The 15,927-nt window shown below is 40.9% G+C and overlaps 1 protein-coding gene across 1 annotated transcript in view; it reads left to right on the top strand.

Annotated features, from left to right (window-relative positions):
• The window catches only part of chd1 (chromodomain helicase DNA binding protein 1), a 28,263-nt gene that overhangs the window by 3,627 nt on the left and 8,709 nt on the right, over window positions 1-15,927 (top strand). The window contains exons 4-25 of the mRNA XM_058617137.1: window positions 349-483; window positions 641-834; window positions 1,778-2,052; window positions 4,450-4,675; window positions 5,072-5,172; window positions 5,275-5,453; window positions 5,670-5,794; window positions 6,756-6,972; window positions 7,135-7,224; window positions 7,560-7,750; window positions 8,719-8,907; window positions 9,104-9,266; window positions 10,138-10,290; window positions 10,527-10,598; window positions 11,026-11,175; window positions 13,660-13,808; window positions 14,572-14,668; window positions 14,745-14,840; window positions 14,947-15,123; window positions 15,250-15,407; window positions 15,501-15,542; window positions 15,631-15,764. Coding sequence (XP_058473120.1) covers window positions 349-483; window positions 641-834; window positions 1,778-2,052; window positions 4,450-4,675; window positions 5,072-5,172; window positions 5,275-5,453; window positions 5,670-5,794; window positions 6,756-6,972; window positions 7,135-7,224; window positions 7,560-7,750; window positions 8,719-8,907; window positions 9,104-9,266; window positions 10,138-10,290; window positions 10,527-10,598; window positions 11,026-11,175; window positions 13,660-13,808; window positions 14,572-14,668; window positions 14,745-14,840; window positions 14,947-15,123; window positions 15,250-15,407; window positions 15,501-15,542; window positions 15,631-15,764 — 3,313 coding nt within the window. The remainder of the gene's footprint in view (window positions 1-348; window positions 484-640; window positions 835-1,777; window positions 2,053-4,449; window positions 4,676-5,071; window positions 5,173-5,274; window positions 5,454-5,669; window positions 5,795-6,755; window positions 6,973-7,134; window positions 7,225-7,559; window positions 7,751-8,718; window positions 8,908-9,103; window positions 9,267-10,137; window positions 10,291-10,526; window positions 10,599-11,025; window positions 11,176-13,659; window positions 13,809-14,571; window positions 14,669-14,744; window positions 14,841-14,946; window positions 15,124-15,249; window positions 15,408-15,500; window positions 15,543-15,630; window positions 15,765-15,927) is intronic.

Below are 15,927 nucleotides of genomic sequence, written 5' to 3'. Positions count from 1 at the left end.
ATTGACAAGTGACCCCTGTTACCACCGTAAAAGCACTGTTTATTGTTCAGTTGGGGTGGAACAATTTGCAAAATTGCGCATATGTGTGGCGGCTGAGTCAAGCTCCTGTATGTGTGGGTGTGTGACACTGGCTGCTTCTCTGCTGCGTGTTTGCTCGCAGGTCTCCCCACAATACCAAATAGTAAATATTGTCATTTTAGAATAAAAACAGATAATGGACTCAGAATTAATTGAATTCAAAAATATCCACGCCATATTAGTGGCCCACTAACATTTTATAATTAGTGACTAGCATTTGTCATGAGTTTTCTATTTTGTTTAACCTTCCTCCACTCTTGTTTATTTCAGTTCTGGAGGTCCAACCCAAGTATTCTGGCAGTGCAGAGGTCTGCAATGCTCCGGAAACAACAGCTTCAGCAGCAGCAGCAGCAGCAACAGCAACAGCAGCAAAGACAGAGCTCTTCAAACAGTGGATCTGATGAGGTTTGTTTTAAGCTGATCTCATCCCCATTACACATTTCAGTTTTTATCCAGTTACTAAAGAGTATTATTTGGAGAATAGTGTACTTAAATTTAGCATCAGCCAGTGACACAATAATTAGATTTATTCACAAGCATTTGATCTTTGATTCTTTTGTAGGACTCATCTAGTGATGAATCAGACTCATCTAGTGGATCCAAAAGGAGAAAAAATTCAGGTTCCTCTGATTCTGGATCGGGTTCTGGGTCTGGAAGTGGTTCTGGATCAGACTCATCAGCCGAGGAAAACAGCGATGAAACGGCATCAGACTATGAGCCCAGTCACAAAATCAAAAGCAGAAAACCTCCAACCAAGTAAGTAGATAGCTGCCATCAAAGGCTTTGTAATTGTCAGGAGTTTTTTTCCTTGCGAATAAATGTGTCAAAAAATTTAGGAGTAGAAAAAAACTTTATCTGTGATGTCCTTTTTGACCCATATGGTCTTTTGTAGTTTAAAAAAACTTTGCTCTAAACTTGAGCCATTGTCCACATCTGGTGGCTGATCATGATGTTGAATCACAGTTGCGTTGTTTTGTCCCCATCACTGTCCCCTTTGTAACGAGGGGACAGTGGGTGCTGCGCCCTCTTACTTTTCTTGTGCGCTTTTCATTACTACTTTACACTTAAGCATGGATACCAAAACCCAGTATTTAATGGGCTCTGGAGGCTACATTATGAAATACTGTGGTACCATTAAGTGCTGACATTAGCAGTGCTGTTGATGGTATTGGACACAATCAGTTTTTACGATGGATGTTTGCCGTTACAAATCCTGAGGAGAGGTCAGCAGGGGGCGGGGTTAGCTCACTCACACATGCAGGTGGCAGGAGTTTCTCACAGAGACACGGACCTGCTGCAACCAAAAGAAATCTAAATGTTGAAAAGTCTGGTTATGTTTCAGAATTGATGCTGATAATGAATCGTTGTTGCCTCAATTGCAACAAGACTTTGGCTTGCGTTGTCTTTCCTGCTTAGCTTATAGACCAGCAGCAACCCACAATGAATCTGCAAAATTATGCAACTTTGAGGTAATCTAACCAAAAGTTAGTAAAAAGGCTAGCTATTCTGTTCTGCCTGGAATTGTTAAATCAATAGTTATTTATAAAATACATAAGCATTTAATGAATTTCTGTATTGTTTGAGTCTGAGCATAGGTATTGAATTCATCGGGCCCTCGTTGGTCAGTTGGCCCCATCATATGCCATCATTTCCTCTAGAAAACCCCCTGATAATGTCTCTATTTCTTGTCATGTGTCAGGATGAATTATAGAAATGGTAAGAAAAGCAGCACCCAGAAGAAGAAAAACAAGAAGGGCTCGTCTTCTGAAGATGAGGATGAAAACTACAAGAAGGTGGCATCTGCGGGGCCACGGCGGCAGGCCACGGTCAATGTCAGCTACAAGGAAGATGAGGAGCTGAAGACAGACTCGGATGATGTTGTGGAAGTTCTGGGTGAAGATGTCCCACAGCCTGAGGAAGATGAGTTTGAAACACTTGAAAGAGTGATGGACAGCAGGATAGGAAGGAAAAGAGGTAAGCGAGACAACACTGGCTGATAATGCCATGCATTCAGACAGTATACCTTAAAATAACAGCTTTACAATCATTTAGTAATGCACTATCTTGTAATTGGGAGAACTGTGCTCCTGTCATACCCCTGTTATAAGGCTTTATCAGTCTGTTTCCTGATACCATCACTAAGCCTGCCTGGTTATTCTTTCTTTCATTTATTAGTTTTTCAATATATTCCCTGTTTGCAACCTGAGCGATTGATATTAATTGTTTATCTAATATGTGGTGTTATAGGGCTGTGGCATTAGCATAGATTCAGAGAGCAACAGAATTTAGCACACTAGCCTCCTGCAGTCACCATTTATGACTGCAGAGGCTGCTGCTGCTGCTCAATTGTGTTGCATCTATATTGAGATATTTCAAGTTTGTTTTCAATTGGTAGGAACTTTGAAAATGCAACTCTGGCTTTATGCTACTATAGTCCCCTTTCCATCAACATTTCCAGGAACCTTTATTACCAGGAACTTATCTACCTGGAGAAAGGAGTTCCAGGTAATCTGTGTATTTTGTGTTTCCACCGCTCCTCAATGAATAAGTTCCTCTTTCTTCATCTTCTTATAAATGTCTTGTTTAAAAGTGGGTTGCAGTGGCACTGGCTTTAACAGCTGCAAAGGTGTGTTCCACCAATCAGATTTCTTCAGCACCCATCCCTCTTGAGTTCCTCTCTGTTATTATACCTGTAATGTGTAAAACATCATCTTCTTTGCTTTTGGTGGGGTGTTACAGCACAACTTCCAGTCTTGGCATATGTACTACAGCCAACAAAGATATTTCCTGAAAAGATGTCGAGTTTATGTGGACATTTTTGAAAACGGCAAAGAAAAAGATTGTTTACGTTTAGTGACGTTTCCGTCTAGACATGGCCACTGAGGGAGTTCTTGTTTTTCCCCTCATCTTCGGAATGGTGTGTGAGGGACAGCATGTGCATAGGGGGAAGGACTGACTGTGTCCTGAGTGCTCAGAGAGCAAGAGAGAAAGTGCAGAGCAAGGTGCTGGTTCAGAGATGCTTTTCTGAAGTAAAACAAAAGTTGACACGTTCTTAAAAAAAGGGGAAGCTTTAGATTTAATGTTATGAGTTAGTTTGACAAAGCTACCGTGTCTTCAGATTAACCTGCATTAGTTGCTGGTGCACAAGCTTAAGCTCTTCTGCTTTAGCTTGTGCACTGTAGCCTAGAAGCACTAGGGAGGTCCTTTATCTCAGGCCAAAGGTGGTAGCTACTTCAGGCTTACTTTTTACTGGCAGGTGATAAACACAAGGACACTCGGCTTGATCTAGAGGAGTGTGGGCATTTATTTCTACGGATGGGTACCGAAACCCTGTACTGAACTGGCCTCAGGACTACATTTTGAAATACTGTATTATCATTAAGCACTGATGTTAATGGGTGCTGCCTACTATACTGGAAACACCTATCAGGTTGTCTACAATGGATTTTCATCCTGAGGAGAGATCTGTCAGTGTCTCTGTCAAAGCCTGTTGATGCAGGGGGTGGAGTTAGCTCCTGCCACCTGCCTGTCACACACACAAGCACAGAGGCAACTGGATCTTCATACAGAGACACAGACAATGCCAATAGTTGTTGTTTCATGTGCAACATTACTTGTGTTAGCTTCCCTGCTCAGCTTATTGATTTTGGTCTGAAAGTTACCGTAGCTGCTTTGGGGTAACACCCTCACTTTCACAAGCGGGTGAATATATGGACACTCGGCTAGACAAGACAAAGGGACTCTTGGCATTCATTTTTTCCAACAGGCATAGAACATTTCACATTAGTGCCTTTTTGTCTAGGCTAATGCTAACCATGCCTGATTACTGGCTTCTCATCTTTCACAACACACACACAACTGACACTCCCTGTTTTTCTTGACAAGAGAAAGGTACACACACACACACACACACACACACACACACACACACACACACACACAGAGAGAGAGAGAGGGAGCTAAAGGCACCTGTGTGTTATGCTAGCAGGAACTTACCATGAATCAGTTAAATTATGCAAACATGAGTCAATAGTTTACCATTGGTCAAAAAATGTCCTATCTCTTTATAAATTCTGTCTGAAATAGTTAAATACACTGTTAATCAATAAATGAATTACATATATATCTATGTTCTGAATGAGTTTGAGCACAGACCTCTTTCAACTGCATATCTCTATTGAATTTATGATAAATAAAATAAATGGCCAGAATGAATGTGACTGAATATATGACCAAACAAATAAATCCAACCCAAGGAGGGCATTATACAAGATGTTGCTCAGCCCATGGAGACGTCCCATTTGTTTTCTACGGTTAACCTTACAAATGAAACAAACATAACACAGTATTCATTGTTTTTTGCCCGAACAGCAACAGGAAGTGTGACCACTGTATATGCTGTAGAAGCAGACGGGGATCCCAATTTGACCTTTGACCCAAACAAAGAGGCTGGTGAGGTCCAGTATTATATAAAGTGGAAGAACTGGGCCCACATCCACAACACGTGGGAGACAGAGGACACGCTGAAGTTGCAGAATGTCAAGGGCATGAAGAAACTGGACAATTTCAAGAAGAAAGACCAGGAGAAGAAGAAATGGTAAGTCTGTTTTTTAATAAAGCAATTATTTTTGTATATATCTTGATCACTGGACTTGCGTGAGAGTAGTATTATACTCTATCCACTGAGCAGCAAGAAAGACTACAAGGACAAATATGATGGAAAAACACGATAGACAGTGGCCAACTTTCCTTCCTGGTCAAAAAAAAATATTTTGACTGACCCTTACTATGTAAAATTCCTTGAGATAATGAATGTTATGATTTGGCACAATACAAATAAAATTGATTTGATTTAAACCCCATGAAGCATTTCCTTCTCTATGCTCTATTCTATTCTCAGAGAATGAATGCAGCAGACTAGACTGTGGCAGGGCAAATATAATATAATGGCAGGCAGTCACGGTTAATATCACTTATTCTCTCTTTTCCACAGGTTAAAGGCAGCTTCACCAGAGGACATAGAATATTTCAATTGTCAGGAGGAGTTGATGGATGACCTTCATTCCCAGTACAGATTAGTGGAGCGAATCATAGGTGCATTTTCTGCTGTGTATTTAATGTTTGTATAAAGCACTTTAATCTGAATTTAATTGATGTGATTGGATTTTAATAACATAATACATTTCTGAATTCCAGGCCATTCAAACCAGAAGTCAGCGGCTGGTTATCCAGACTACCTGTGCAAGTGGCAGGGTTTATCATACTCGGAGGTTAGCTGGGAAGATGGTGGTTTGATTGGCAAAAAGTTCCAGAAATGCATCGACGATTACATGAACCGAAACCAGTCAAAGACCATTCCTTCTAGAGATTGCAAGGTATTGTACTGCCAAGTATATTGCCAGAGGTAGCATATTGCTAATGTGTACTTGTGTATGTGTGATCAGTTTGAGTTTAGCATGGCTTGGTGAGAGCAGTATGGTGGCCCTGAGGTGCAAATCACCAAGACAAATGGAAAAACACGACAAAATCAGGAAACGCAACAAAATAAACTGAAATAGAACAGGCTAACTTGTTGCTCTTCTTTCCTGTAGGTGCTCAAACAGAGACCCAGGTTTGTACCCATGAAGAAACAGCCATCGTACATTGGAGGTGAGGGACTGGAGCTGCGAGACTACCAACTGGACAGTTTAAACTGGATGGCCCACTCCTGGTGCAAGTAAGACTCAAGCCGTCTTTAGATTCTGACTACTAAAGTAATCAGGATTTCCCTGTACCAACACAAAGACACAGCTGTGAACCGAAGTTTAAATTTCAAGACTACAGTTAGGGTCAATCCCATTTCACCCCTTGCCACTTATGGTGCTTTTCCACTATACAGTTGTAGCATGGCATGGCTCAATTCTACTCGTTTTGTTTTTTTTTGCTTTTTCATTAGCGATAGTACCTGGTTCTTTTTAGTATCTGCTCGGACTAGGTTCCAAGTGAGCTGAGCCGATATTAAATGTGACGTCGACAGACTGCTGGCCACTGATTGGCAGAGAGTGTTGTCCCTGGAAGAGTCCAACACAAGAACAAGGCCATCAAGGCCAAACTGTGAAAACACATGTTAATCTCCAACATTTAGTGAGGAAAGTCTTAATTTTAACAGAATTGTCTGGTGTAGTTAGCGACTGCACTGCCAAAAGCCATGCAACCGTATTTCAGTTCAGTGACTATGCCTATCACCCTATGTAGCTGAGATTGGCACAGCACCCCCCACGACCCTCTGGTGGAGGATAAAGTGGTAGATGATGATGATGACTATGTCAGATGGAGGCTGTGTGCTGGTCATGCAGGAAGTACTGAAGGATTCTGTGAAGTAATCTTTTTAATGAACTGATTCTAATGATTACACCGAAAACAACTGCTTATACCGTAACTAGTTTGTGTGTTTGTGTCGCGTATTAAATGACATCACAGCATTTTTGTGCAGAAGTTGTATGGTGACACTGCCCACATTGAGGCAGTACTATAGTAATGGAAAATGTCTTGCCGAGCCTTACTACAACTGTATTGTTGTAACTAAATGGAATACACCCATGGTCATATGCTGGATGCTTCTTAATTCAAGATTGTAACAGCCACACAACCTGAACTATTCTCTCTCTCTCTGCTCTCTTTTTTGTCACCACTGTTAGAGGACACAGTTGTATCCTTGCTGATGAAATGGGTTTAGGAAAGACTATCCAGACCATCTCCTTCCTCAACTACCTGTTCAACGAGCATCAGCTGTATGGGCCCTTCTTGCTGGTTGTGCCTCTTTCTACACTGACCTCTTGGCAGAGAGAAATCCAACTCTGGGCCCCTCAAATGAATGTTGTGGTGTACCTGGGAGACATCAGCAGCAGGAACATGGTATGATGATTCACAAACTCCGCTGTACACCAGGTCTTATATACTAAATTGATACAATTTATTGTTTTTCATTCAGATGGTGTTTAGGTGCAATTGTAAAGACTGAAGTTTATTGATGGGTGTCTAATCATTTTTGATTTCTTCCTTGTTTTCATTTATTAGATCAGGACTCATGAGTGGATGCATGTTCACAGCAAGAGACTGAAATTTAACATCATCCTCACAACGTATGAGATTCTTCTAAAAGATAAGGTCAGCAAATACTTCACTTGTTTTTGTTGTTTCTGCCATATTTAATGTTAAGGGTTTTCAGTGTGATGATGGACATGAATATTCACTTATTCAATTGTTCTTACATTTTAAAAAGTGATTTTTGTGGGTATATTAAGAAGATACTTTATCAAGAGACTGAAGGTTTTTTCTACATGATGTAGGTTTACATGTTTTTCACTTTTAAACCTTTTGTGTTGTGCTGTAGAGTTGGAGTTCAAATAAGCATCAGATAATACCCAGCAACTGTCTGCTATCAACTGTCTGCTTCAATCGCCCATCCCTAGTCAATAACATGACTGTATACGTTTCTCCAGTCATTTTTGGGCAGTGTTAACTGGGCCTTCATTGGTGTGGATGAGGCACACCGACTGAAGAACGATGATTCCCTCCTCTACAAAACCATGATGGACTTCAAGTCCAATCACAGGCTTCTGATCACAGGAACACCACTGCAGAACTCGCTGAAAGAACTCTGGTCCCTGCTGCACTTCATCATGCCCGAGAAGTAGGTCACATCAGTTGGCTAACTTGGTTTTTCAATTGTGATGAATGTATTTTGAGACACTTTGATACTCCCATATATGTTTTATGTTAGCACAGGCGCAACAGAACATCGTCATAGCTAGATGCACATTTTTTGTTTTCTTTTGACTATTGTTGTTCTGTTTGTGTAAACAGTATACAACAAGAAAGACACGACCATTTCTTTAATTTATACTTTGCCTTGTGAAATACTGGAGTTATAATAAAAGCCTCAAGCCTCGGTTATCTAAATAAAGCAATCTGAAAAAAGACATGAAGTAACTTAAACGTATGGAACATGTTACTAATTACAACTAAACACTTTAATTTTGAAGGGTCACTCAAATAGGTTTTTGCTTTTTTTTTTTCCCTACCCAGGGCGCCAGACTGTGACCAAATGGTCACATTTTAGGACCAAATTAGACACGGTGCAGTCAAATTATACATATTCATCCTCCACATGAGTCGCGGGGGGCTGCTGTGCCAATCTCAGCCGACATAGGGCGATAGGTGGGGCCACACCCTGGACAGTTCGCCAGTTCATCACAGGGCCACATATAGAGACAAACAACCAATCACTCTCAGACCTATGGTCAATTTAAAGTGTCCAATTTATATGTATTCCATCATCTGGCAAAAATAGAACGGAGTATTTGTGAATGTCAGTGCTTGAAGTAGGGAGAAAAATAAGCGCCAGTTCTCTCAGTTTAACATTCCATTTTTCATAGCTTTCATATCTTGTTATACCCGCTCAGGACTATGAGCACGTAAAATTAATGTGATATATGGTAGTGTAACAGCATAAACCATTACATGACACAAGCAAACCTATGAAACCCTTGTTTTAATTAATACTGGCCACTTTTTACATCTTCTGTGGGATCAAAGAAAGTTTGAACATAAGCTGACCGCATCACTTTAACCTCGCTTGTTGTGTTTGTGTTTTTCAAGGTTTCACTCTTGGGAGCTGTTTGAGGAGGACCATGGTAAAGGTAGAGATTCGGGCTACACCAGTCTGCACAAAGAACTGGAACCTTTTCTTCTGCGCAGAGTCAAGAAGGATGTAGAGAAATCACTTCCTGCCAAAGTGGAGCAGATTCTCAGAGTGGAGATGAGTGCTATCCAGAAACAGTATTACAAGTAAGAGCTGGACTCAACTTTTATTCAAAGGATGTTGTTTGTTGTCTTAATTCATCTCTGAGTGAACTGCTTGCCTGACTAAAACTGGATACACATTAAGGCTGCACGATAATGGCAACAGCTTATTGTGTAGTATTACCAAGATTTTTCCTCACACAGTTTTTAAAGGGCTCTGTGTTTGTTTGTGTTTAATCAGATGGATCCTGACCAGGAACTACAAGGCTTTGAGTAAAGGTACCAAAGGCAGTACTTCAGGTTTCCTGAACATCATGATGGAGCTGAAGAAGTGCTGTAACCACTGTTACCTTATCAAGCCTCCAGAGGACAATGAGTTCTTCAACAGAATGGAAGCCTTACAGGTCTGTTTTTTTTGCATCATCAAGGTTTCTCTCATTTTTGACTGTTGGATATACGTTTAACTCGGGATATATTCAGATGCTTTGGTGTCATGATGGTTTAATTCAGTTATATTATATTTATATTTAAATGTATTGCACTGATTCATAACATACTATTACTACTACTAATACTACATACATTATCTCAAAGCACTTTCTATGGTAAGGTCGAGAGCGTGCTGGCTATGACAGTGTAACTGAATGAGTTCACTTGAACCAACCTTAACTATAAGCTTTGTTAAAGAGTTTAACTTTAAATGTAAGGAGAGTGTCTGCCTCCCGGACTCAAAGTGTGAGCTGGTTGCACAGGAGAGTAGCTGAAAGCTCTGCCTTCTACTCTCAGAAACTCTGGGAACCACACGCAGGCCTCCATTTTATAAGATTCGATAAGTGAGCCAGAAGGTCATTGGTTTAGTTTGTTTGTGTCCTCCACTGTCATCTCAAAATGACATAACATCACATATTTTTTTTACCTTGAGCAAAGAGGGCATATATCAAGGGCAAGCTGTGCAACTTGGTAATAACTTTAATAATACATTTCTAGGGCAGATATTCTAGAGTTGGAACATGTTAGTTTGAATTATCACCTATGACTGTTTTGCAGTTGTACTGTGTGGTCATAAAAAGTGCTTTGATTGGGCTTAATTAAGCTTTTTAGAGAGATCAAAAACAAGCAAAATTGGCATGAAAATTTAAATATCTCAAAATTATTTGATATATCAAATTGAATCCTCTATTTCCTCTCATTACTTTTTCTTCCTTCTCTCTATATGTCTTGGCATTACTTGGAGATTCCTGACCAATACCTAAAAGCCCCTCTTTACTCTTACAGCACCTAATCCGCAGCAGTGGGAAGTTGGTTCTGTTGGACAAACTTCTGCTGCGTTTGAAGGAGCGAGGCCACAGAGTTCTCATTTTCTCCCAGATGGTACGGATGCTGGATATCCTGGCTGATTATCTGAGGAGCAGACAATTCCTTTTTCAGGTAGCTCCACTCTCTTGATCATCACACATCAAGTTATACATACTCTCTCTCTCTCTCTCTGAGCACTTCGTTAGGATCGCCATACTAATATTGGAGACATATATATTACTGGGAGATTGTATTCTATGTCTTTGTTGCTGTGAACCAGTCATGGATAAAATGGCAACCCTATTTTGTGAAAACTGCTGTACACCATTGGTAAAATTGTTAATTTCAAATGTTGTCCATGTGTGTAGAGATTAGACGGTTCAATCAAGGGAGAGATGAGGAAGCAGGCGTTGGACCACTTTAATGCGGAGGGCTCAGAGGTAAGTTCTATCATCTATGTGCAAAAGTCTTTGGCCACCATTCGGTTTGTTGTTATTATAGTACAGTATAATTATTTCTTAAACATTTTATTGGAACACATACATAAAATACAGGAAATATGTATGCTGTTATAAGTAACACCTTTTTTAGGCAAAAAGCAGCTTCTGCAGGTTAAAGTATTTGCCAGGTATTTAGTGTAATCTCCCCCTACACTTGAATAACAGCACGACCCTGGCTTTCAAACTTGGAGTTAAACCCTCATTAATTCAATTCAATTAATGTTACTTTGTCCTACGATTTCAAATTTTCGCCGAGTTAAAATGCCAAATGCCAAACAACAATGCTGGCTTTATTAGATTTAGACTTAGATTTATTTGAATCAATCTAGGTCTGTTCCTTATTCATATCATCCACTTGTGTGTCCAGGATTTCTGCTTCTTGCTTTCGACACGTGCGGGTGGTCTGGGTATCAATCTGGCATCGGCTGACACTGTAGTCATCTTTGACTCTGACTGGAATCCTCAGAATGATCTGCAGGCCCAGGCCAGAGCCCACAGAATTGGACAGAAGAGACAGGTAAGCATGTGCCATGTGTCAGCTATGTTAACAATAGATCAGAAATGTAGATAACATGCAGAGACACTAAATACAATACAAAACCCAAAGACCAAAGATTTGTGATGTAAATGTCACTCACTCTAAGCAGGAGATGACTCACCTCCACTCTGGTCCAGGAAGGACTCAGAGATTGTTTTGTAGCTGAATGGTGATATAAGATATTTATCTCCATATATTTTTTCAGTTAAGTAATAACAAAAGGTCAGTTCTAAGTCAAAGCCATATGTAGAGATGCAACAATTAATCGATTACTAAGTTAATCACCAACAATTTTGTTAATTGTTTAAACGGTTTGAGTCTAAATTAAAACTGTGCACAAAACAAGACATCTGAGAACAGCATTTTGAGGTTTGGGTAAAACCTATCAAATAATGGATTAATCAATGATCAAAAATAATTGTTATTTTGAGCCCTAGTCACTTTGTCACAAATTGTCACACATAACACTTTTATTACCAGACAGCTGCACAGTATCAACATGTCCATGAAAAAATGTGTTCTTTGAACAAAATAAAGCATGTTATTGTCCTGCATAACAGAATATACACAGCTGTATTATTAATAATGTAAATATTAATTATGTAAAACAGATGCAGTGATAGATTCCAAAGGTTCCAAAATCTGGGCTGCACATGTAGCCTGCGTGTTGCAAGTTGAGGACCCAATTTGCATGATGCGCATCGGGTCCATGCGCGCTGTGCACGGTACTATACCAGGGCCTTTACGGTCTGGCCTGCAGCACCCATTAACACACTCTGTACTGCAGTTTGTTACTCTCTTCTGTCGTATTCGAGCCTTTGGTTGGAACATGTTTTCAGCATTCTCTAAAGAATACATTATTCTTGAGTTCGACTTTCCAATACTTGAGCCGTTATTTTTCTTTCTACTAACCAGCTCCTCTCCTCACCAGCAGCTTGGTTCCCATCTGTGTCTGCTGCCATGTGGTCGCTGCATGCAAGACTTGAGTAGTGAGCGGGGGAGGGGCAGATTGTGCTCACTGCTCAGACTCTGGGAGAAAGCAGGCTGAAGCTGAGTGAGACACAGACAGGGAGAGGAGAAATGGCGGTAGCTCTTAAGAGTATGACTTTAAAGCAACATAAACTATATCTGCTAGGAGAAGCATGAAATCATGGAGGTGTCAGTGTGCTGCTCCTTTGAGACTGAAACTTCACTTGAAGCACTTTGCATACTAGGGGTGCACGGTAATGGAAAAAACTGACATTGCGATGTTTCTTTTTTTTTTTAGATGTATATTGTGATATGAAAAAGTACAAGAGTTCTCACCAGATGGGGCTCATCTGTGAATGAACAAGATTGCTGGTAAAAGTGTTGAATTGTGACTTAAAGAGAGGAGAAAACAAGCTATTCTACAGCTCTGTGACTGTGTGCACTAGACTCCCACAGTGCTTCTCTCTCTGTGTCTGATTCTCCGCCAGCATTAATTATATTTAGGGCCCGTCCACACGGAAATGGATTTAGGCGAATATGCATACTTTTTTGGCGTTCTGTCCACATGGAAACGGCGTGGGAAAATCTCAAAGCGCTGGCCTTGCGTTTCCGTGTAGAGGGAATACACTACTTAAGATATCACTAGAAGGCGTACTGCCTTTAGAGATTTCACATACGGGGGTTAAAAAAGTGTTGAATCGTAAAATAAAGAGAGGAGAAAACAAAACCTATTTTTACTTGAATAAACAAAACAGATCAGTGATTGTTTTACACAGACTCTGTGTGTGGCTGCGTGTGTGTGTGTGTGTGTCTGTGTCACTGCTCACTATAAATACAATTAGATGGATCTCACTTGTGCTGCAGAATTGTGCATTTCCTTCTCAACGTATTAAAGTTTATGACAAAGTCAGTAGATTAGTCTCTTCGCTTTATCTTTGGCATGGTGTTTGAGGGACAGCATGTGTACAGGGGGGAGGGGCTGACTGTTCAGAGAGAGAGAGAGAGTGAGGGAGTGAGAGAGAGAGTGCACGCAGAGCAAGGACCCCGTTCAGAGATGCTGTTAACATGTTCATTGTATTTGTTTGTTGTATTTGACTAACACACATTTTCTCCTCGTATATACTCTGCAAATTGTCCGGTTGTCTGTCTTTGTCGCACTACGGCCTTAGCTTGATTAAACTGTGCATGTGAACATCTGACTGATGGAGGTAAATGTTGAGTCAGGATTACAGAAATAAAATGTGTTGAAAACAAATGACCGTGAGCCCAACCCTACAAGAGGCACTTTTACATTTATGCCACTGATTGTAAGAGTACTGATGATTGATTATTAGTTATGAAAATACTTACTAAAAAAAAACAGTCATGCAGATCAGCCCAATGTGTTATTTTTTACCCATAATGATGCATAGTGTTTCAAGATGATGTTTTATATCAACATATTAATAAAGTAAAGCGTGCTGTGCATCTCATTGTTTGCTTGTTCACTGGCAGGTGAATATCTACCGTCTTGTGACAAAGGGATCAGTCGAAGAGGACATTATTGAGAGGGCGAAGAAGAAAATGGTGCTGGACCACCTGGTCATTCAGAGGATGGACACCACTGGGAAAACTGTCCTTCATACTGGTGCTGCTCCCTCCAGGCAAGAAATATTTACCACATTGTGCTGCTGGACTATATTCCCTCATTTGTGTCCACTCATTGAGCACCTCCTTAACATGGTGTTGCCAAAACCAGATTTTCTCTTCAACCCCACCCCCCCCCCCCCCACCCCCCCAAAATCTAATCTGGGTTTCAGCTATAGCATTTACATTTAAGCATTTTGCGGCCGCTTTTGTCCAAAGCGACTTACAAAAGAGGAATAAGACACCTAGAAGAAGTCTTGGAAAGAAATCCGCTAGATGGGAACAGTGGACTGATAGAGGGTGAGAGTGCAGAGGCAGAAGGAGTGCAGGGGAGGAGTTAAGGTAAGTGCTAGGAAGATGCAGAAGATGCTCTTGGAGCTTCTTAAAGATAGACAGCACTACCCTGTTCTGGTAGCGTTCTGTAGGTCATTCCAACAGCGTGGAATGACACACGAAAAGAGTAGTCGAGGGGTATCGTAAGCCTTTATGAGATCATTTAAGCAGCAGACCCGTGGAGCACACTTTGTAGGCTAGCATCAGTGCATTATCAGGCTAAGGGTAGCCAGTGGAGCTGGGGTGACGATACCAGATGTACTTCTGTGTTCTGGACCACCTGTTAGCAGGGCTTTGCAGCAGTCGAGGTAGGAGATGACCAAAGCCTGTACTAGGAGCTGGTCAGCATGTTGGGTTAGGTACAGCCTGATAGCATTTGTAGGGTCCTCAGAAAGGCCACTGTCCTTTGTTGCTATTTCACCAATGTGTGTTTTAATGCTTTTACAGTTCAGCACCTTTCAATAAGGAGGAGCTTACTGCCATCCTGAAGTTTGGTGCTGAGGAGCTTTTCAAAGAGCCAGAGGGAGAAGAGCAGGAGCCTCAGGTATGTGCATTATTAAAGTTCTCCCTGAAGTATATATTGGTGTCAGTATAATGTCACGACCGGTTCTGCTCTGTAGGAAATGGACATTGACGAGATCCTGAAAAGAGCGGAGACCAGAGAGAATGACCCTGGACCCTCCACGGTTGGAGAAGAGCTTCTGTCTCAGTTCAAGGTTAAAATAATACTTGAATTTAGAAGCCGGTTTCACAAATCTACTATTGTAGTCTTCTTTTCAGCAAGTTAACAATTTACACTTGTTTTGTTCCCATGACCTGTAGGTAGCCAACTTCTCTGTAATGGAGGATGAGGAAATAGACATGGATTCTGAGCGCAGTCATCATAGTTGGGAGGCTATTATTCCTGAGGAGCAGAGGAGGAGGTTGGAGGAAGAGGAGAGACAGAAGGAGCTTGAAGAAATCTACTTGCTACCACGTATGAGGAATTGTGCCAAACAGGTACTGTCATGTCAACAAATAGAATTGAGAGCATTTTTAGTTTTTTGAGAAGGACTGTGATTTGTATGTGATGCAAGTTTTGGACTCTTGATGAGCTACCTAATTTTTTTTGGTTTCTGTGAACAGATAAGCTTTAATTCTGGGGGCCGACAAAGCAGAAACAGGAGATACTCTGGTTCTGACAGTGATTCACCCTCAGACCGAAAGAGGCCAAAGAAACGAGGGCGGCCCAGGACCATACCACGAGAGAATATCAAGGGTTTCAGCGATGCCGAGATCCGGAGGTGATTATATAAACAACCTATTTCTCACAGTGGCTATTACAAGTAAATATGCCTTCCAACATTGTCATTAATTTCTCTGTGAACTACTCTCAGGTTTGTGAAGAGTTACAAAAAGTTTGGTGGACCACTGGAAAGGTAAGCAAACGTCAGATTGACTAGTTGTTGTTTCTTATTAGCAATGGCAACGCACAGTCTACTCAGCATGCATCTCCTCATCACTCAGGTTGGATGCAATTGCTCGTGATGCTGAACTTGTAGATAAGTCTGAACATGACCTGAAACGCTTGGCAGAAACTGTTCATAATGGCTGCGTGAGAACACTACGAGAAAACCCCTGTGGACCAGACAAAACCTCAGGTAACCATTTTCCTGGTTTAGATCAATTAGAATAATCTTTCCTCACCAGTGTAAATATGTGTCTGCTGCAGGGAATAAAGGCTAAAGTTACAATTAGCATGGTATTTTGTTAAATCATGGTAAAATGGCATGCACGTTAACATCAAAATGACCTTTAAAGTCT

This window comes from Solea solea, chromosome 19 (assembly GCF_958295425.1).
Source record: "Solea solea chromosome 19, fSolSol10.1, whole genome shotgun sequence".
Classification (NCBI taxonomy): domain Eukaryota; kingdom Metazoa; phylum Chordata; class Actinopteri; order Pleuronectiformes; family Soleidae; genus Solea; species Solea solea.
The sequence above is the reverse complement of the archived record's forward strand: the minus strand, read 5'-3'. Positions and strand labels throughout refer to the sequence as shown.